The sequence below is a fragment of the Salvia hispanica genome, chromosome 4 (genome assembly GCF_029641045.1).
Source record: "Salvia hispanica isolate PSC_SH4W2 chromosome 4, Shi_PSC_v1, whole genome shotgun sequence".
In the NCBI taxonomy this organism is placed as follows: Eukaryota; Viridiplantae; Streptophyta; class Magnoliopsida; order Lamiales; family Lamiaceae; genus Salvia; species Salvia hispanica.
Window position 1 is genome coordinate 9,646,014 of NC_142695.1, and position 15,391 is coordinate 9,661,404.

Genomic DNA, 15,391 nt, shown 5'->3' on the forward strand with positions numbered 1-15,391 from the left:
AAAATTAGTTACTCCCTCCGTTCCAGATAATTCGTTCCAGTTTTCTATTTCGGTCCGTCCCACATAATTTGTCACATTTCACTTTTACCATTTTTGGTACTGCACCCCATATTCCACTAACTCATTCCTACTCACATTTTATTATAAAAACTAATGTGTAAAAGTAGGATCCATATTCACTAACTTTTTCAACCCACTTTTCATTATAATTCTTAAAACCCGTGTCCGGTCAAAGTGACCCGAATTATCCGGGACGAAGGGAGTAGATTCCTATATGAAGCAATATTTTTACAATTTTTTCTATTCCCCACTTCTATTTTATCTGTTTTTTGTCATTCTTCCATTTTGCCAATTCTGAATTAAAACTTACGCCGATAACAAATAAGACTATTTTTCATTGATAGAGGAAATATTATATATTCTCACATTATGCTTACCATCCTTGTTGCCGAATTCATATACTTCCTTCATCCCCTATTATGTATCTCAGTTTTCTATTTTGATATCTCCTTTATAAAAGTAGGACCCACATACTACTAATTTTTTAAATTCACTTTTCTTTATATTTTTTAAAACTAGTAATAGTTCAAAGTGAAACATGTATCAAGGGACTATTGTTTGGGAGTGAAAAATGTCAAATTCATAAATTTAAGAAAATAAAAATCTCATTGAAGATGACTCTTTTTTCTTTTTAGTTTGCCCCAACCAAAATGATTCATTATTTAAAATGGAAATACCTTTTATCTCTACTTTATTCTATTTCTCTAATTTTACTATCTTCATTAACAAACAAAATAAAGCTACATAAAATCCTGTGCTGTCCAAGGAATGGGTCATTTTCCTTGGGACGAAGTGAGTATTTATTTGTACATATATGGACGTATGACTTTAGTTACACTAGTACTTAATTTTTAGGTGCTCCACCAATGTTGACCAATAATAGTCCACATGAACACTTTACTACACAGTACTCCCATCTACCCTATAAGAATCCCAACTCAATACCCGCGAATCAGCGAAAAAACTCAACATCTCCGATTCTCAACAGAGAGAGAAATTCCTAAAGTTCCATAACTAATCATAGAGAAAAATGAGTTTCCCAATTACAAAATGCGTACGGCCATGCAGCCGAGCATCCATGCCCACACTCCAAAATGTGAGCACCACTATTACTCCTAAGCGTACCAATATCAGCATGAAGCCTCAATCTCCAAATAAGTTTGAGCAAATGAAGTGGTCGTCGTCGTCGCTGGCCGCGGGCAAGCTGAGCCAGAGGTGGGAGGACTACCAAGGAGTCGACAACTGGGAAGGCCTCCTCGACCCCCTCGACGACACCCTCCGCAGCGAGATCATAAGGTACGGCAACTTCGTCGAGGCCGCCTACTGCTCCTGCAACTTCGACACCTCCTCCTCCTCCTCCTCCTACGCCTCCTGCCGCTTCTCCAAATCCAACATTCTCCCCAATTCAGGCTTCCCCAACACCGGATACCGAGTCACAAAGAATCTCACGGCCACTTCAGGAATCCAGCTTCCAGGCTGGGCCGAGCGCGGCCCAACCTGGATGGCCATGCAGTCCAGCTGGATCGGCTACGTGGCCGTCTGCCAGGACCGCAAGGAGATCGCCAGGCTCGGCCGCCGCGACGTCGTTATCGCCCTCCGCGGCACCGCCACCGGCCTCGAATGGCTAGAGAATATGAGAACCAATCTCACTCCACTGTCCAACGACGACGACGAGCCAATGGTGGAAAGCGGCTTCCACAGCCTGTACACGTCAGCATCCAGCAACAAGCCGAGCTTGCAGACTCTATTAAGAGACGAAATATCAAACATTCTACAGAAATACGGCGACGAGCCGCTCAGCCTCACCATCACGGGCCACTCCCTCGGCGCCGCGCTGGCCACCATCGCAGCCTACGACATCAAGGAGACGTTCAAGCACGCGCCGCTCGTGACCGTGATCTCCTTCGCGGGGCCGCGCGTCGGGAACTGGAGCTTCCGCTGCCGCCTCGAGGAGCAGGGGACCAAGGTCCTCCGCATCGTGAACTCCGACGATCTCATCACGAAAGTGCCCGGGTTCGTCATCGACAACAACGACTTCTCCGGCAGCTACACGGCGGCCGCGGCCGGGTGGGTGAGGAAGCTCGTGGAGGACATGCAGTGGGTGTACGCCGACGTCGGGTGCGAGCTGCGCCTCAGCAGCCGCGACGCGCCCGACCTCAGCGGAATCAACATCGCCGCCTGCCACGAGCTCAAGACCTACCTCCACCTCGTCGATGGCTTCGTCAGCTCCAATTGCCCATTCCGCGCAACCGCTAGAAAAATGATGAACAAAACCCTTGCTCAATAAATTCACCATTCATCTCTAATTAAATTTAACACGTACAGTAGTACATTTGAATGTATACATTTAATTGATTTTTATTTTTACTTTTACCAAGATCCCAAAAATCTGTAAAAGGCATGAGTCATTCGCCACTAGTTAACGTGGAGTGATCATTGTACAAAAGATCAAGAATAGGAAAAATTCGATCAAGATATTTCTATATTTGACTAGCTTCGTGTGGCATGGCTAAAGATTGAAACTTTTTGCTTGGGACTTTTCTAGGGTTGGTAAAAGTGCAGCGCTGATAGAATAATTAAAAAAAAAATCAAAAGGGCGCACTAAGTGGAGTAGCACGTAGAAATATAGGAGGGTGAGTTTTGGGCGGTACTCAAAAAAGTTTTATTTTGTCTTATTTGGGAAAAGAATGAGAAAGGAAATCTTATCAATGATTACTAGAAAAAGGTTAGTGAATGAAATATGGCACCCAGCTCCCACCGACCCGGTTCAGGACAGCTGCTATCGAACCGGGCCGCCGTCCATATGCATCCAATTTTCTGACGGGTCTGAAGATAATCAACATTCAAAGGCCACCGTCCCATATTTTAGGAAATTTATATACTCCATTCAATTATAATTAAAGTAAATAGTGACCTTAAGTCATAGTCTGAATAATGGGAGATTAGTTTCCGTTCAACTTAAAATACTACTCCTTCACCAAATATATATCCCACTTAGATATACATGGATTTTAAGAAATGTAAAGGAAGTGAGTTAAAAAAATCAGTGATATGTAAGCCTTATTTTTATATATTAGTTTTATAATATAATGTAAGGAGAAATTAGTAGTGGAATGTGGGGTGCATAACCAAAAGTAATATACGTGATAAAAGTGAAGTGAGACAATTAATAAGGAACGGACCAAAATGAAAAACTGGGACATATAATGAGTGACAAAGGGAGTACAATACGGGCAAGTTCGGTTTGCAAGATTGTATCTCAATCGAAATTAAATATTAATGTGTTTGGTTCATGAGTTTGAATCTTACAACTCATTTCTAGATGTATAATCATTAATTATTCATAGTCAACGCCCTCCAACTAAAATAATCTCATAACTCAAAACTCACTTGGTATAGTTTTATCTCAGAAACCGAACACTGTATACAATTAATTAAAGATGGTCTTATGAGTTAACTTTTGTTTGATTATTAGATTGTCTAATCAACATTCTGTTGGTGTATTTGAATATTAATCCTTCTACAAAACAGACTCCTCCATTTATAAAAAAAGTAAGATATTTTCATTAAGTTGCTTGTTATAGAGGAACAAACATATGACTTCAATCAACATTTTTAGATCAAAGTATGTGTACACACGTTGAGTCGTTGAGATAGTCCTATAAGTAAGACATTCAGGACAATTCAAGATCTATACATATCAAGTCGAGATCTAGTAAATTCCAGCACCGTCTTACACTACCCAAAAGAAAAAATTGAATTACGCCAATCCTTCAGGAATTACCGACGGATTATTAACAGAAAATAATGGTACTGATGAATTTGATGGATCACTGATGGAATTATGTAGTCTAAATTTTTACCAACATGTAAATTACGGATAGAATTTTCCATTGGTAACACTGTTTACCAACGGAAAGTTGCGGTAAATCTGTTATTTTTTTTATAGTGTACAGTTTTTGTTTCGCCACTTCACACATACACACAAACACAACACACCATGTAAAGATACACACGCGCACGCATACATGAACACATTACACACACAAACTCTATGGGTTGGCCTGATTGAGTTTAAAATTGATTTGGTGTTGATTTCTCAGTTTGACTCCGATACAATTCCATATCATATCTTTGGAAATCCCAATTATTTAGTTATATTTTGATTTACCGTATCTTTTCTATATTTGTTTAGATATTTGTATCTTAGTATTCTAGTCTTATAAATAGGAGATATTGTATTCATTCATTAAAACCAATTAATGAATTATTATTTCTCCCCAAAAATAATGTATGTTTTCCAATCCTAATTTGGATTCCTTCCGCCGATCCTGATTGGACGCCGGAGTACTCTATCAGCCGCCTAGTTATCGTGTTGCCCGACGGGAGGAACTCGCGCACAACTCGAAACTAATATTTCCACCGACCCGACGAAGGGCGCCGGAACACTTTTCGATCGCCGCAAACACGTTGCAGATCGCAGTTAAGGAAAAGGTCCTTAACAACTGGTGCTTTCATCGTGATCTCACCCTCCCACCATCTTTAGAAATCCCAATTATTTAGTTATATTTTGATTTACCGTATCTTTTCTATATTTGTTTAGATATTTGTTTCTTAGTATTCTAGTCTTATAAATAGGAGATATTGTATTCATTCATTAAAACCAATTAATGAATTATTATTTCTCCCCAAAGATAATGTATGTTTTCCAATCCTAATTTGGATTCCCTCCGCCGATCCTGATTGGACACCAGAGTACTCTATCAGCCGCCTAGTTATCGCATTGCTCGACGGGAAGAACCCGCGCACAACTCGAAACTATTATTTCTGCCGACCCGGCGAAGGGAGCCGGAACACTTTTCGATTGCCGCAAACACGCTGCAGATCGCAGTTAAGGAAAAAGTCCTTAACAGACTCTCTCTGTCTCGTAGAAATAGGCTGAAATTTACTTTTTCATTCGTTCCATAGAAATATCCATGTCAATATATGTGTATATTTTCTCATTCTCTTTTAGTGTACTCCCTCCGTCCCTGAAAATTTGTCAATTATTTCCTTTTTTGTCCGTCCCTGTTCACCTTTCACTTTTACCATTTTTGGTAGTGGACCGCACATTCCACTAACTTATTTCCATTTACATTTTATTATAAAACTAATATATAAAAATAGGACTTATGTGTCACTAACTTTTTCAACTCACTTTCTATTATAGGAGTATTTCTTAAAACTCGTGTTGAGTCAAATAGTACCAAATTATTAGGTACGGATGGAGTATCATTTATGAACCCCATCATCCACTACATCATTTTAACTACATTTTCTTCTTATTTACTTATCAATTATACATTAAAACTTATATCATCTTCAAATGGCATATTTTTATAGGACGGAGGGAGTAGTATAAAAACATCGCAGATGTCTATCTCTTTTTTCTAAAAGATGGATCAATGACTGATTAGTGAGATGAAATTGAATTTGATTCATGCTTCATGCAATCTGAATTATCTGATGGAAATACATAGAGAATTAGAGACTGATTGGTAGGCCTGTAAATTCGGGTACCCATAAGTAACCAAATCCGAAAATTCGAGTACCCGAACTCGAAATCTTAAAAATATCATACTCAATATCCGACCTGTATGTAAATTTGGGTACCCTAATACCCGGTACAGGCACCCGAACCTAACTAATCGGGTACCCATAAACCCGAAATTATTTCAAATTTATTCTTTTATATAAATTATATTGTGATAAGAATATAAATTATTAAAAATAACACAATAATACTATTTATTGACTATTATTAAAAGTCTAAACTTCAATTCTAATTCTTAAGCTTTCTCTAGATTATGATTCTATGACTATATAAGGGAGTGATCAATTGCTAACTAATTAGCAATCTCAAATTAAGACTAAATTTTAGCCATTAGATTAGAAGATCTAATGGTTGAAATAATGTCACATGGATTATATTTTTAACTAAGAAAATTAATAAATAAAATTAGAGGGTATTAATCTCAATTCCCTCTCATTAATGTCAATTCCCTCTCATTAAAATCATCTTAAAACTTTAAATTTACATTACTCTCTCGATTTAAATTATTTTTTCGCAAAATATATATCAAATTATAGATAATTTTATAAGGATTCCAACGAGATCTCAATTGCATATGTTCCGACGACGTTCGGATGATGAAATTTGATATTTTTTATTTTAGTTTTCATAAATGTTGAAAATCAAATTTTTATCAACAAATACATTAAAAAATTTCAATATAATGCATATAAAATCTCAATAAAACCATGTGAAAATCTCAATAAATATGTGTTGATATTTTCTTGTACTGGTGTTGATATTCTTATGTAATATTATTGATATTTGTAATACACTATGTTGATATAAAAAAAACATTCACGAAAATTATCATATGATAACATAATGACGATATTACCCTTTTGTTGATATTTTGTCTACTATTTATTGAAATTCGTAAGGTTCAATTTCATCCACTCATTTTAAAATTTAAGGGTGAAGATTTGGTCTTGATTTTGTATTAGGATGCCATAAGCAATAGAAGATGACCCTGACTATATATATTTATATATAGTATATAATAGACGGGGAGTGATCAATTGATAACTAATTAGCAATTCCAAACTAAGACTAAATCTTAGTCATTAGATTAGAAGATCTAGTGGTTGAAATAATGTCACATTGATTATATTTTTAATAAATAAAATTAGAGGGTATTAATGTCAATTCATTCTCATTAAAATCATCTTAAAACTTTAAATTTACGTAACTCTATCGATTTAAATTATTTTTTCGCAAAAAATATATCAAATTAAAGATAATTTTATAAGGATTCTAACGAGATCTCAATTGCATATGTTCCGACGACGTTCGGATGATGAAATTTGATATTTTTTATTTTAATTTTCGTAAATGTTGATAACCAGGTTTTTATCAACAAATACATCAAAAAATCTCAATAAAACCATGTGAAAATCTCAATAAATATGTGTTGATATTTTCTTGTACTGGTGTTGATATTCTTATATAATATTATTGATATTTGTAATGCACTATGTTGATATAAAAAAACATTCACGAAAATTATCATATGATAACATAATGACGATATTACCCTTTTGTTGATATTTTGCCTACTATTTATTGAAATTCGTAAGGTTCAATTTCATCCACTCATTTTAAAATTTAAGGGTGAAAATTTGGTCTTGATTTTGTATTAGGATGCCATAAGCAATAGAAGATGACCCTGACTATATATATTTATATATAGTATATAATAGACGGGGAGTGATCAATTGATAACTAATTAGCAATTCCAAACTAAGACTAAATCTTAGTCATTAGATTAGAAGATCTAGTGGTTGAAATAATGTCACATTGATTATATTTTTAATAAATAAAATTAATAAATAAAATTAGAAGGTATTAATGTCAATTCATTCTCATTAAAATCATCTTAAAACTTTAAATTTACGTAACTCTATCGATTTAAATTATTTTTTCGCAAAAAATATATCAAATTAAAGATAATGTTATAAGGATTCCAACGAGATCTCAATTGCATATGTTCCGACGACGTTCAGATGATGAAATTTGATATTTTTTATTTTAATTTTCGTAAATGTTGATAACCAGATTTTTATCAACAAATACATCAAAAAATCTCAATAAAACCATGTAAAAATCTCAATAAATATGTGTTGATATTTTCTTATATTAGTGTTGATATTCTTATGTCATATTGTTGATATTTGTATTACACTATGTTGATATAAAAAAACATTCACGAAAATTATCATATGTTAACATAATGATGATATTACCCTTTTGTTGATATTTTGTCTACTATTTATTGAGATTCGTAAGATTTAATCTCATCCACTCATTTTAAAATCTAAGGGGAGAGTTTTGTCTTAATTTTAGACTAGGGTGCTATAAGCATTAGAATATGATCATATAATAGACATTAGATGAATAGACACTATTTAATTTTAAAATAAAGAAATTTTTGGCTTAAATCTACATGTGATAAAATAAATTTACTCTAGATTTATCCTACGGGCCAAGGCCCTATACTAAATAAAAATATTTATCACAAATACATAATTAATCGGGTTTAATCGGGTATTAGTCGGGTACCCTAAACCGGAAAAATCCTAGCATTAACTACCAAAACTCGTACCCAAATCCATAATTTCGGGTATTGGGTCGGGATCGGGTACACCCGAAAACCGCAGACTAAATTTGCAGGCCTAGTGATTGGATATAAGTAAATATTACATCAAGTTCTTGAATCATTAGTCTTCAAGAGCATGACTTCATTTTAGAAATTTATGTTTACTATTAGCATTAATTATTGATTATTGGTGCATATTTAACACATACAGGACTGTCTCTCTAAGTGTGTGGTATCACTAAAACACCAATAATTAGTTAGAACCACAAAAGATGTGGGACAAGACGGGAGTGTCGAGTTTGACACCACACTTGTCGCCTGTCGGAAAGAGTCTGCGCGACCCTGTCGATGAGGCCGGTGGCCTTCACGCACTCGCAGGCCGCCTTCTTGTCCCTAGAGGAGACCGCCATCGCCTTAACCACCCTCACCCCATCACAGCATCTGTTGCATGTCCCATCAAGAAGTCCACGCACGGCACCAACGCAGCTTCCACCTCACCACAGCTCACCACCTCGCCTCTATGCACCACTGCCACTGCCACCACCAGCATCGCCAGGATTGCCACAACACCCTTTCTTCTCTTACTTCATTTTCTTTTATCTTTCTTCCTCGGAGAAGTCTTGTGAGGAAGTGTGTGTGTGTGTGATATATACATGTGGAATTTATAGGCTGTGAATGTTGGTATACTATTTGTTATGGTGTTTTGGATTTTTTTAGCTACATTTCCTTGAAAAAGATTAATTAAGATGAGAATGGCCACCTCTTGGTTTCTTGTGTGTAGCCTTAGTTTTTCTTTTCATGCTTCATCATCACCGCTTCTTCTATTACAAACTTACACCGCCAGTCGTATTCTTTTTCGGATTATCCTAAGCTAGTTGACTCTCATTTTCTCTTTAGTATCAATTTCTTTAGTTTTACATTCAAAAGAAATATCTCTTACCTTGAAACAACGAGAGTTCCATAGTTTTGAATATACAAGATTTAATATGAAATTTATGTGTTGATAGTGAATTATTTTCGGCCATTCCATCATCAAGGAGTGAATATATTAGCTTTATATATTTAGAAGCTAAAAAATGTAGTTTTACGGTATAGGTCACTTTCAATATTCAAATATTGAAAAGATATTGAGTACTACTTATTTAATGTTCTTTGGAAAATGCATATGTATACACACTTTAATTTTTGTCCAAGTTGTTGATTAAGCTGTAAAAAAAAGTTTGGAATTACTCCCTCCGTTTCATAGTAATAGAGTCATTTCCCTTTTTAGTAAAATTCCAACACATTTTTCCACGGCTACTTTACTCTCTTTTACTTTTTTCTCTCTTTATCTCTCTACTTTTTTCATTTTTCCACTTTATTCTCCCTTTACCTAACTCACTTAACACAATTTTTCTTAATCTCTGTGCCGAAAAGGAATGCCTCCATTACTATGGAATGGAGGAGGTATATGTTTAATTTTAAATGCTCAATGCTCGACTTTATTTAAACTAGAAAAGTTGTTTCAGTTATTTTAGATTCTCAATGACATTATAATCACCCAAGGCACAGTTCAGTTAATCGGTCCAAGATAAAGTCTGACTAAAGCCATAATTATTCGTTTCGTTGGCAAGATATCAAATTTTCATGGCCCACCACTAATTAAAGGCCCGCAACAGGCTCGTATGGCAGTAACCATTTTTAATCTTTTAGGGTGCCGTTTGGTTGGAGGGATAGCCCAAGACTTTTTCTGTCCATACCCACTAATCTAGCGTTCGGTTTGCTTTACCCCCACAACTCGGCCCATGACAAAAGTATCTCGGCCCGTCTCAGCCCGCCTCCAACAGTAATTGTTCTAGGTGTTATCCCATGACTAGCCATCTGGGGCTTAAAACCACCCCCCCCCCCCCCCCGACAAATTAGTCGCGCCTATGGCTTTTTCTTTCTCCCCCTGGCGCCGCTAAACGACTTTCTGGGCCTAGAGGAGAGAGAAATTTAAATTTTTCAGTAGAATCCACATCTTTCTCTCACTATATAGGCATACATAGGGACGTCAATTCAACCCGAAACCCATGGGTTAGCTCGAATAGCCCGGTAAAATAAGCGGGTTAGGGCTGTAATCTAATTACCCGAATACAAACGGGTTGACCCGAATGGATTGACGGGTTAAACGGGTTGGCCCGAACGGGTTGCGGGTCGGCCCGATGGGTTGCGAGTTTTAATTATAAAATATTAAGTTTTAAGAGTTTTTTATATTTTTTAATCCCCAATCTTCATTCTACACAATTATTAGTCTTATTCAATTTTCATTCTATACTTTTCCACTAGATCCTACAATATCAGCTTTCAAGTTCCACCTCAACTCATTATTGCGCCGTCTTATCATCTGCCAATAGTGTCTTACCACCACCAAAGCCAATCAAGACAAAATTAATAACTAACCCATCAAAATCTCAATATAATTATCATTTTAATAATGATTCTTGTAAGATATGACTTTTTATTTTCATAAAGAATTAGTTACGAACAATGTCATAATAATGACACGAACACAAGCTTTAATTTATGTTGTAATTGATCGAGACGAAAGGCTTCTTTTCAAGTATTATTGAAGAGAACTATAAAAATTTGAAGATTTTATATGATTCCAAACTAAAAAGAAAAGAAGTATCTAAAATTTAAATCATTTTATAGAAGAAAATTTTGATACAAGAGATTATTTTCGAAAGCTTTTAGGCCCGAATAGCCCGATGGGTTAGCCCAAAACCAGGCGGGTTAGGGTTAGGGTTGAAAATTTATGACCCGAAAAATCCATAACCCGAATGACCCGCATCCAAATAGCCCGACGACCCGAATGGGCTGGCCCGAACCCGAACGGATTAGCCCGATTGACATCCCTAGGCATACATATATTACTCTCTATTTTGGTTTGTAGTGGAGAGATGGTACAAATGGTTTTATATGCATATTTTTGGTCTAGTGGGGTTTAGTGGAATGCTCAATTATTTATTTCTTTACAATAATTTAAAATTATAATTAATATTTAATTTTATTAAATACTAGTAATGAATATATAATTAGTCAATCAATTAATTAAACTTACTATTTTTATAATTTGTAAACTAAATTAATAGGAATCTCATTAATCAAACACATTACTAAAATAGTCTTACATATAATCTTAGCAACCAAACAACAAGATAAAATCCATACTAATTTAGTCTTAGACAAGACCCATATTATTCTATCTCATATTGTATCTCACTACTATTTAATCTATCAAACCGAACGTGACCTAGTCCAATTAGCCTAGACCCTGCGAGTCTCCAACTATTTAATCTTACAACCTTCTTTATTTTCTATTGCCTTTAACCCAAATAAAGTCGATCTTATTTTATCCTATATTGTATCATACTGTGATCTTATCTTACAAAATCGAATACCTCCTCACTTGGTGAATGCTAGGATGCAACTATAACTTGGGCTTGTTAGTGTTGCATTGGGCTAATATTGAGTAATTGGGCCACTGTGCATATTTCATTGGGCTGAAATAGACGAATTTTATTCATTACTCTAGTAATTAAGAGATACGGAGTAAGTGGAGTACTATATTTAGTTTTTTGTTCGGATTTTATTATTGTATTATTATTATTTTATATTTGAGGTAATTCCTCCATACACCATTTAATCATTCATTTTATTCATAGAAAAACAAAAGCGAAAAAGTCAATAAATAGTAAAATTCGGCGGGAGAAAACAAATAGATATGTTAATCAAGCTCCAGAAGGATCTAGGATCTCTAAGAAGGAGGAAGCCCCAGAATGATCTAGAAACCCTATTTTCTACTGTATAAAATCTTACTCGCTCGTGTTTCCTCACTACCCCGCGCTCTGTTCAACATTTCTCCAATCACAGCTCATATCTCTGTCACTGCAATTTTTTAGTTGTGAATCGCGATAATGGCCGAAACCGAGACGTTTGCCTTCCAAGCCGAGATCAATCAGCTTTTAAGTCTCATCATAAATACTTTCTACAGCAATAAGGAGATCTTTCTGCGTGAATTGATCAGCAATTCCTCCGACGTAAGCCTCTATCTCTCGTGTTATTTTGTGTATCGCCGTTCAAATATGTGGATCTGTTTTCGTTTGCTGGTTCTTACGTAAATTATGTGGATTGTTATCCGATCTGCGTCCTCTTCCCTATCCACGGGAAGTTAGACAAAAAATTTGGATTTAATTGATGTATTGTCGAGCATGAAGTTGTTGATAGATATAGCAATTTTGTCATTTTTTAGTAGGTAAATTCGTATGCTGTATGTTTCTACAATCATGAAACTGTGGGAATTTTCTGAGCATTTTATAATGGTTGCAGTTAATCTCTGTTACAGTGTTAATAGTGCTTCGTTATTTTCTTTACCTGGATAATTGGACTAGTATTATGTCATAGATCAGAGGTTCCAGGGCATTTGTATATGATTGTTCTAGTATCACATTATGCTTATGAACTCATGTGATTGTTTTGTGTGTGTATGCATTCAGGCTCTTGACAAGATTCGCTTTGAAAGCTTGACTGACAAAAGCAAGCTAGATGGTCAGCCAGAGCTGTTCATCCATATCATTCCTGACAAGACCAATAACACACTCTCTATCATAGACAGTGGTATTGGTATGACGAAGGCTGGTCAGTAATTTGTTCTTGGTTCTTGTTGTATTCCGGCTTCTGCTTAGTTTTATAGCCTTGGTTATGGAACTCACCTTGTTACCTGTTCACTTTGATTTTCAGATTTGGTCAACAATCTTGGTACAATTGCTAGGTCTGGAACTAAGGAATTCATGGAGGCCCTTGCTGCCGGTGCCGATGTGAGCATGATAGGGCAATTTGGTGTTGGTTTCTACTCTGCATACTTGGTAGCAGATAAGGTGATTGTGACGACAAAGCACAATGATGACGAGCAATATGTCTGGGAGTCGCAAGCTGGTGGTTCATTCACCGTCACCAGAGACACTTCTGGTGAGGCCCTTGGCAGAGGCACCAAGATCACTCTCCACCTCAAGGAGGACCAGCTCGAGTACCTTGAGGAGCGCAGGCTCAAGGATTTGATTAAGAAGCACTCTGAATTCATCAGCTATCCCATCTCTCTTTGGGTTGAGAAGACTACTGAGAAGGAAATTTCTGATGATGAGGATGAGGAGGACAAGAAGGATGAGGAAGGCAAGGTAGAAGAAGTTGATGAAGACAAGGAGAAAGCTGATAAGAAAAAGAAGAAGATCAAGGAGGTCTCTCACGAGTGGGACTTGGTGAACAAGCAGAAGCCCATCTGGATGAGGAAGCCTGAGGAGATCACTAAGGAAGAGTATGCTGCCTTCTATAAAAGTCTTACCAATGATTGGGAGGAACACTTGGCTGTCAAACACTTTTCGGTTGAGGGGCAGCTCGAGTTCAAGGCTATTCTGTTTGTTCCTAAGAGGGCTCCTTTTGACCTCTTTGACAACAAGAAGAAACCCAACAACATCAAGCTGTATGTCCGTCGTGTGTTCATTATGGACAATTGTGAGGAATTGATTCCTGAATACCTAAGCTTTGTGAAAGGTATTGTGGACTCGGAGGATCTGCCTCTCAATATCTCCCGCGAGATGTTGCAGCAGAACAAGATCTTGAAGGTGATCCGCAAGAACTTGGTGAAGAAGTGCATCGAGCTATTTTTTGAGATAGCTGAGAACAAGGAGGACTACAACAAATTCTACGAGGCTTTCTCGAAGAACCTCAAGCTTGGTATCCATGAGGACTCCCAGAACAAGGGAAAGATTGCTGAACTGCTTAGGTACCACTCCACCAAGAGTGGCGATGAGATGACCAGTTTGAAGGACTACGTCACAAGGATGAAGGAAGGCCAGAATGACATCTACTACATCACTGGTGAGAGCAAGAAGGCTGTTGAGAATTCTCCATTCCTTGAGAAGTTGAAGAAGAAGGGATATGAGGTTCTTTACATGGTGGATGCCATTGATGAGTATGCTGTTGGCCAGCTGAAAGAATTTGAAGGCAAGAAACTGGTGTCTGCCACCAAGGAAGGATTGAAGATTGATGAGAGCGAGGATGAAAAGAAAAAGAAGGAAGAGCTGAAAGAGAAGTTTGAGGGTCTCTGCAAGGTGATCAAGGATGTCCTTGGTGACAAGGTTGAAAAGGTGATTGTCTCAGATCGTGTTGTGGAATCTCCTTGCTGTTTGGTGACGGGGGAGTATGGCTGGACTGCTAACATGGAAAGGATTATGAAGGCTCAAGCTCTGAGGGACTCGAGTATGGCTGGGTACATGTCAAGCAAGAAGACTATGGAGATAAATCCCGAGAACCCGATCATGGAGGAGCTGAGGAAGAGGGCCGATGCTGACAAGAACGACAAGTCTGTGAAAGACTTAGTTATGCTGCTGTTTGAGACTGCTCTCCTCACCTCTGGTTTCAGTCTGGATGAGCCCAACACCTTTGGCAACAGGATTCACAGGATGTTGAAGCTGGGACTGAGCATTGATGATGATGCTGGTGAGGCTGATGTTGATATGCCTTCCCTGGAGGAAGCTGAGGCTGATGCAGATGGCAGCAAGATGGAGGAAGTAGACTAAATCCGCTCTTTTGCATTACCTTCTCTACTACCTTGTGTAATTGAACTAAACTTGACTAAACTTGTATGCTGCTGATGGATTTTGTAGTATGCAATTAATTAGTCTTTTCAAAGTTGTCCACTTGCAGATATTGATTCATCATTATGCTCATCTAATTGCATAATAGTACTAATATTTGTAACTGTAACCAAGTAAATTTGGACTGGTCTGCCTATGTTATTCGGCCAAGTTGATTCATGGTTCTTAAGTGTACTAGTCCAAAACTATTAATTTTGGGCGTCTAATAACAACTACGACGAACACCCTTTACAGTGGCTTCTTCACGTTGAAAAATCGTTAAAATCTTTAATGAGTGAAGAAGAGGGCATGAATCAGGGGTCCGGGGAGCTATCCCAATTAAAACTAAATTGAAAAAATATTTTTAGGTGATACGGATTGTTAGGAGAGACTTTTATTACATAAAATTTGCATAAATTGAACTACTCTAAAAGAAAGAAAAATGAAAAATATAATAGATTTATTAGGGGC

General features: G+C 36.9%; 2 protein-coding genes and 1 pseudogene across 2 annotated transcripts; 2 read left to right on the plus strand and 1 right to left on the minus strand.

The window, feature by feature from the left end:
• The first annotated feature begins 1,060 nt into the window (after positions 1-1,060).
• On the plus strand, positions 1,061-2,550 carry LOC125192012 (phospholipase A(1) DAD1, chloroplastic-like). Its single transcript, XM_048089463.2, has one exon. It carries the CDS (start codon positions 1,091-1,093, stop codon positions 2,345-2,347), a length of 1,257 nt encoding a protein of 418 aa, XP_047945420.2. The 5' UTR covers positions 1,061-1,090; the 3' UTR covers positions 2,348-2,550.
• Positions 2,551-8,524: 5,974 nt separating this feature from the next.
• On the minus strand, positions 8,525-8,832 carry LOC148927208 (non-specific lipid-transfer protein 1-like; annotated as a pseudogene).
• A 3,176-nt stretch (positions 8,833-12,008) lies between these two features.
• LOC125192808 (heat shock cognate protein 80) lies at positions 12,009-14,975 on the plus strand. Its single transcript, XM_048090468.2, has 3 exons — positions 12,009-12,328; positions 12,785-12,926; positions 13,029-14,975. The coding sequence occupies exons 1-3, from the start codon at positions 12,206-12,208 to the stop codon at positions 14,861-14,863; spliced, it is 2,100 nt and encodes a 699-aa protein (XP_047946425.1). The 5' UTR covers positions 12,009-12,205; the 3' UTR covers positions 14,864-14,975.
• The last annotated feature ends 416 nt before the right edge of the window (positions 14,976-15,391 follow it).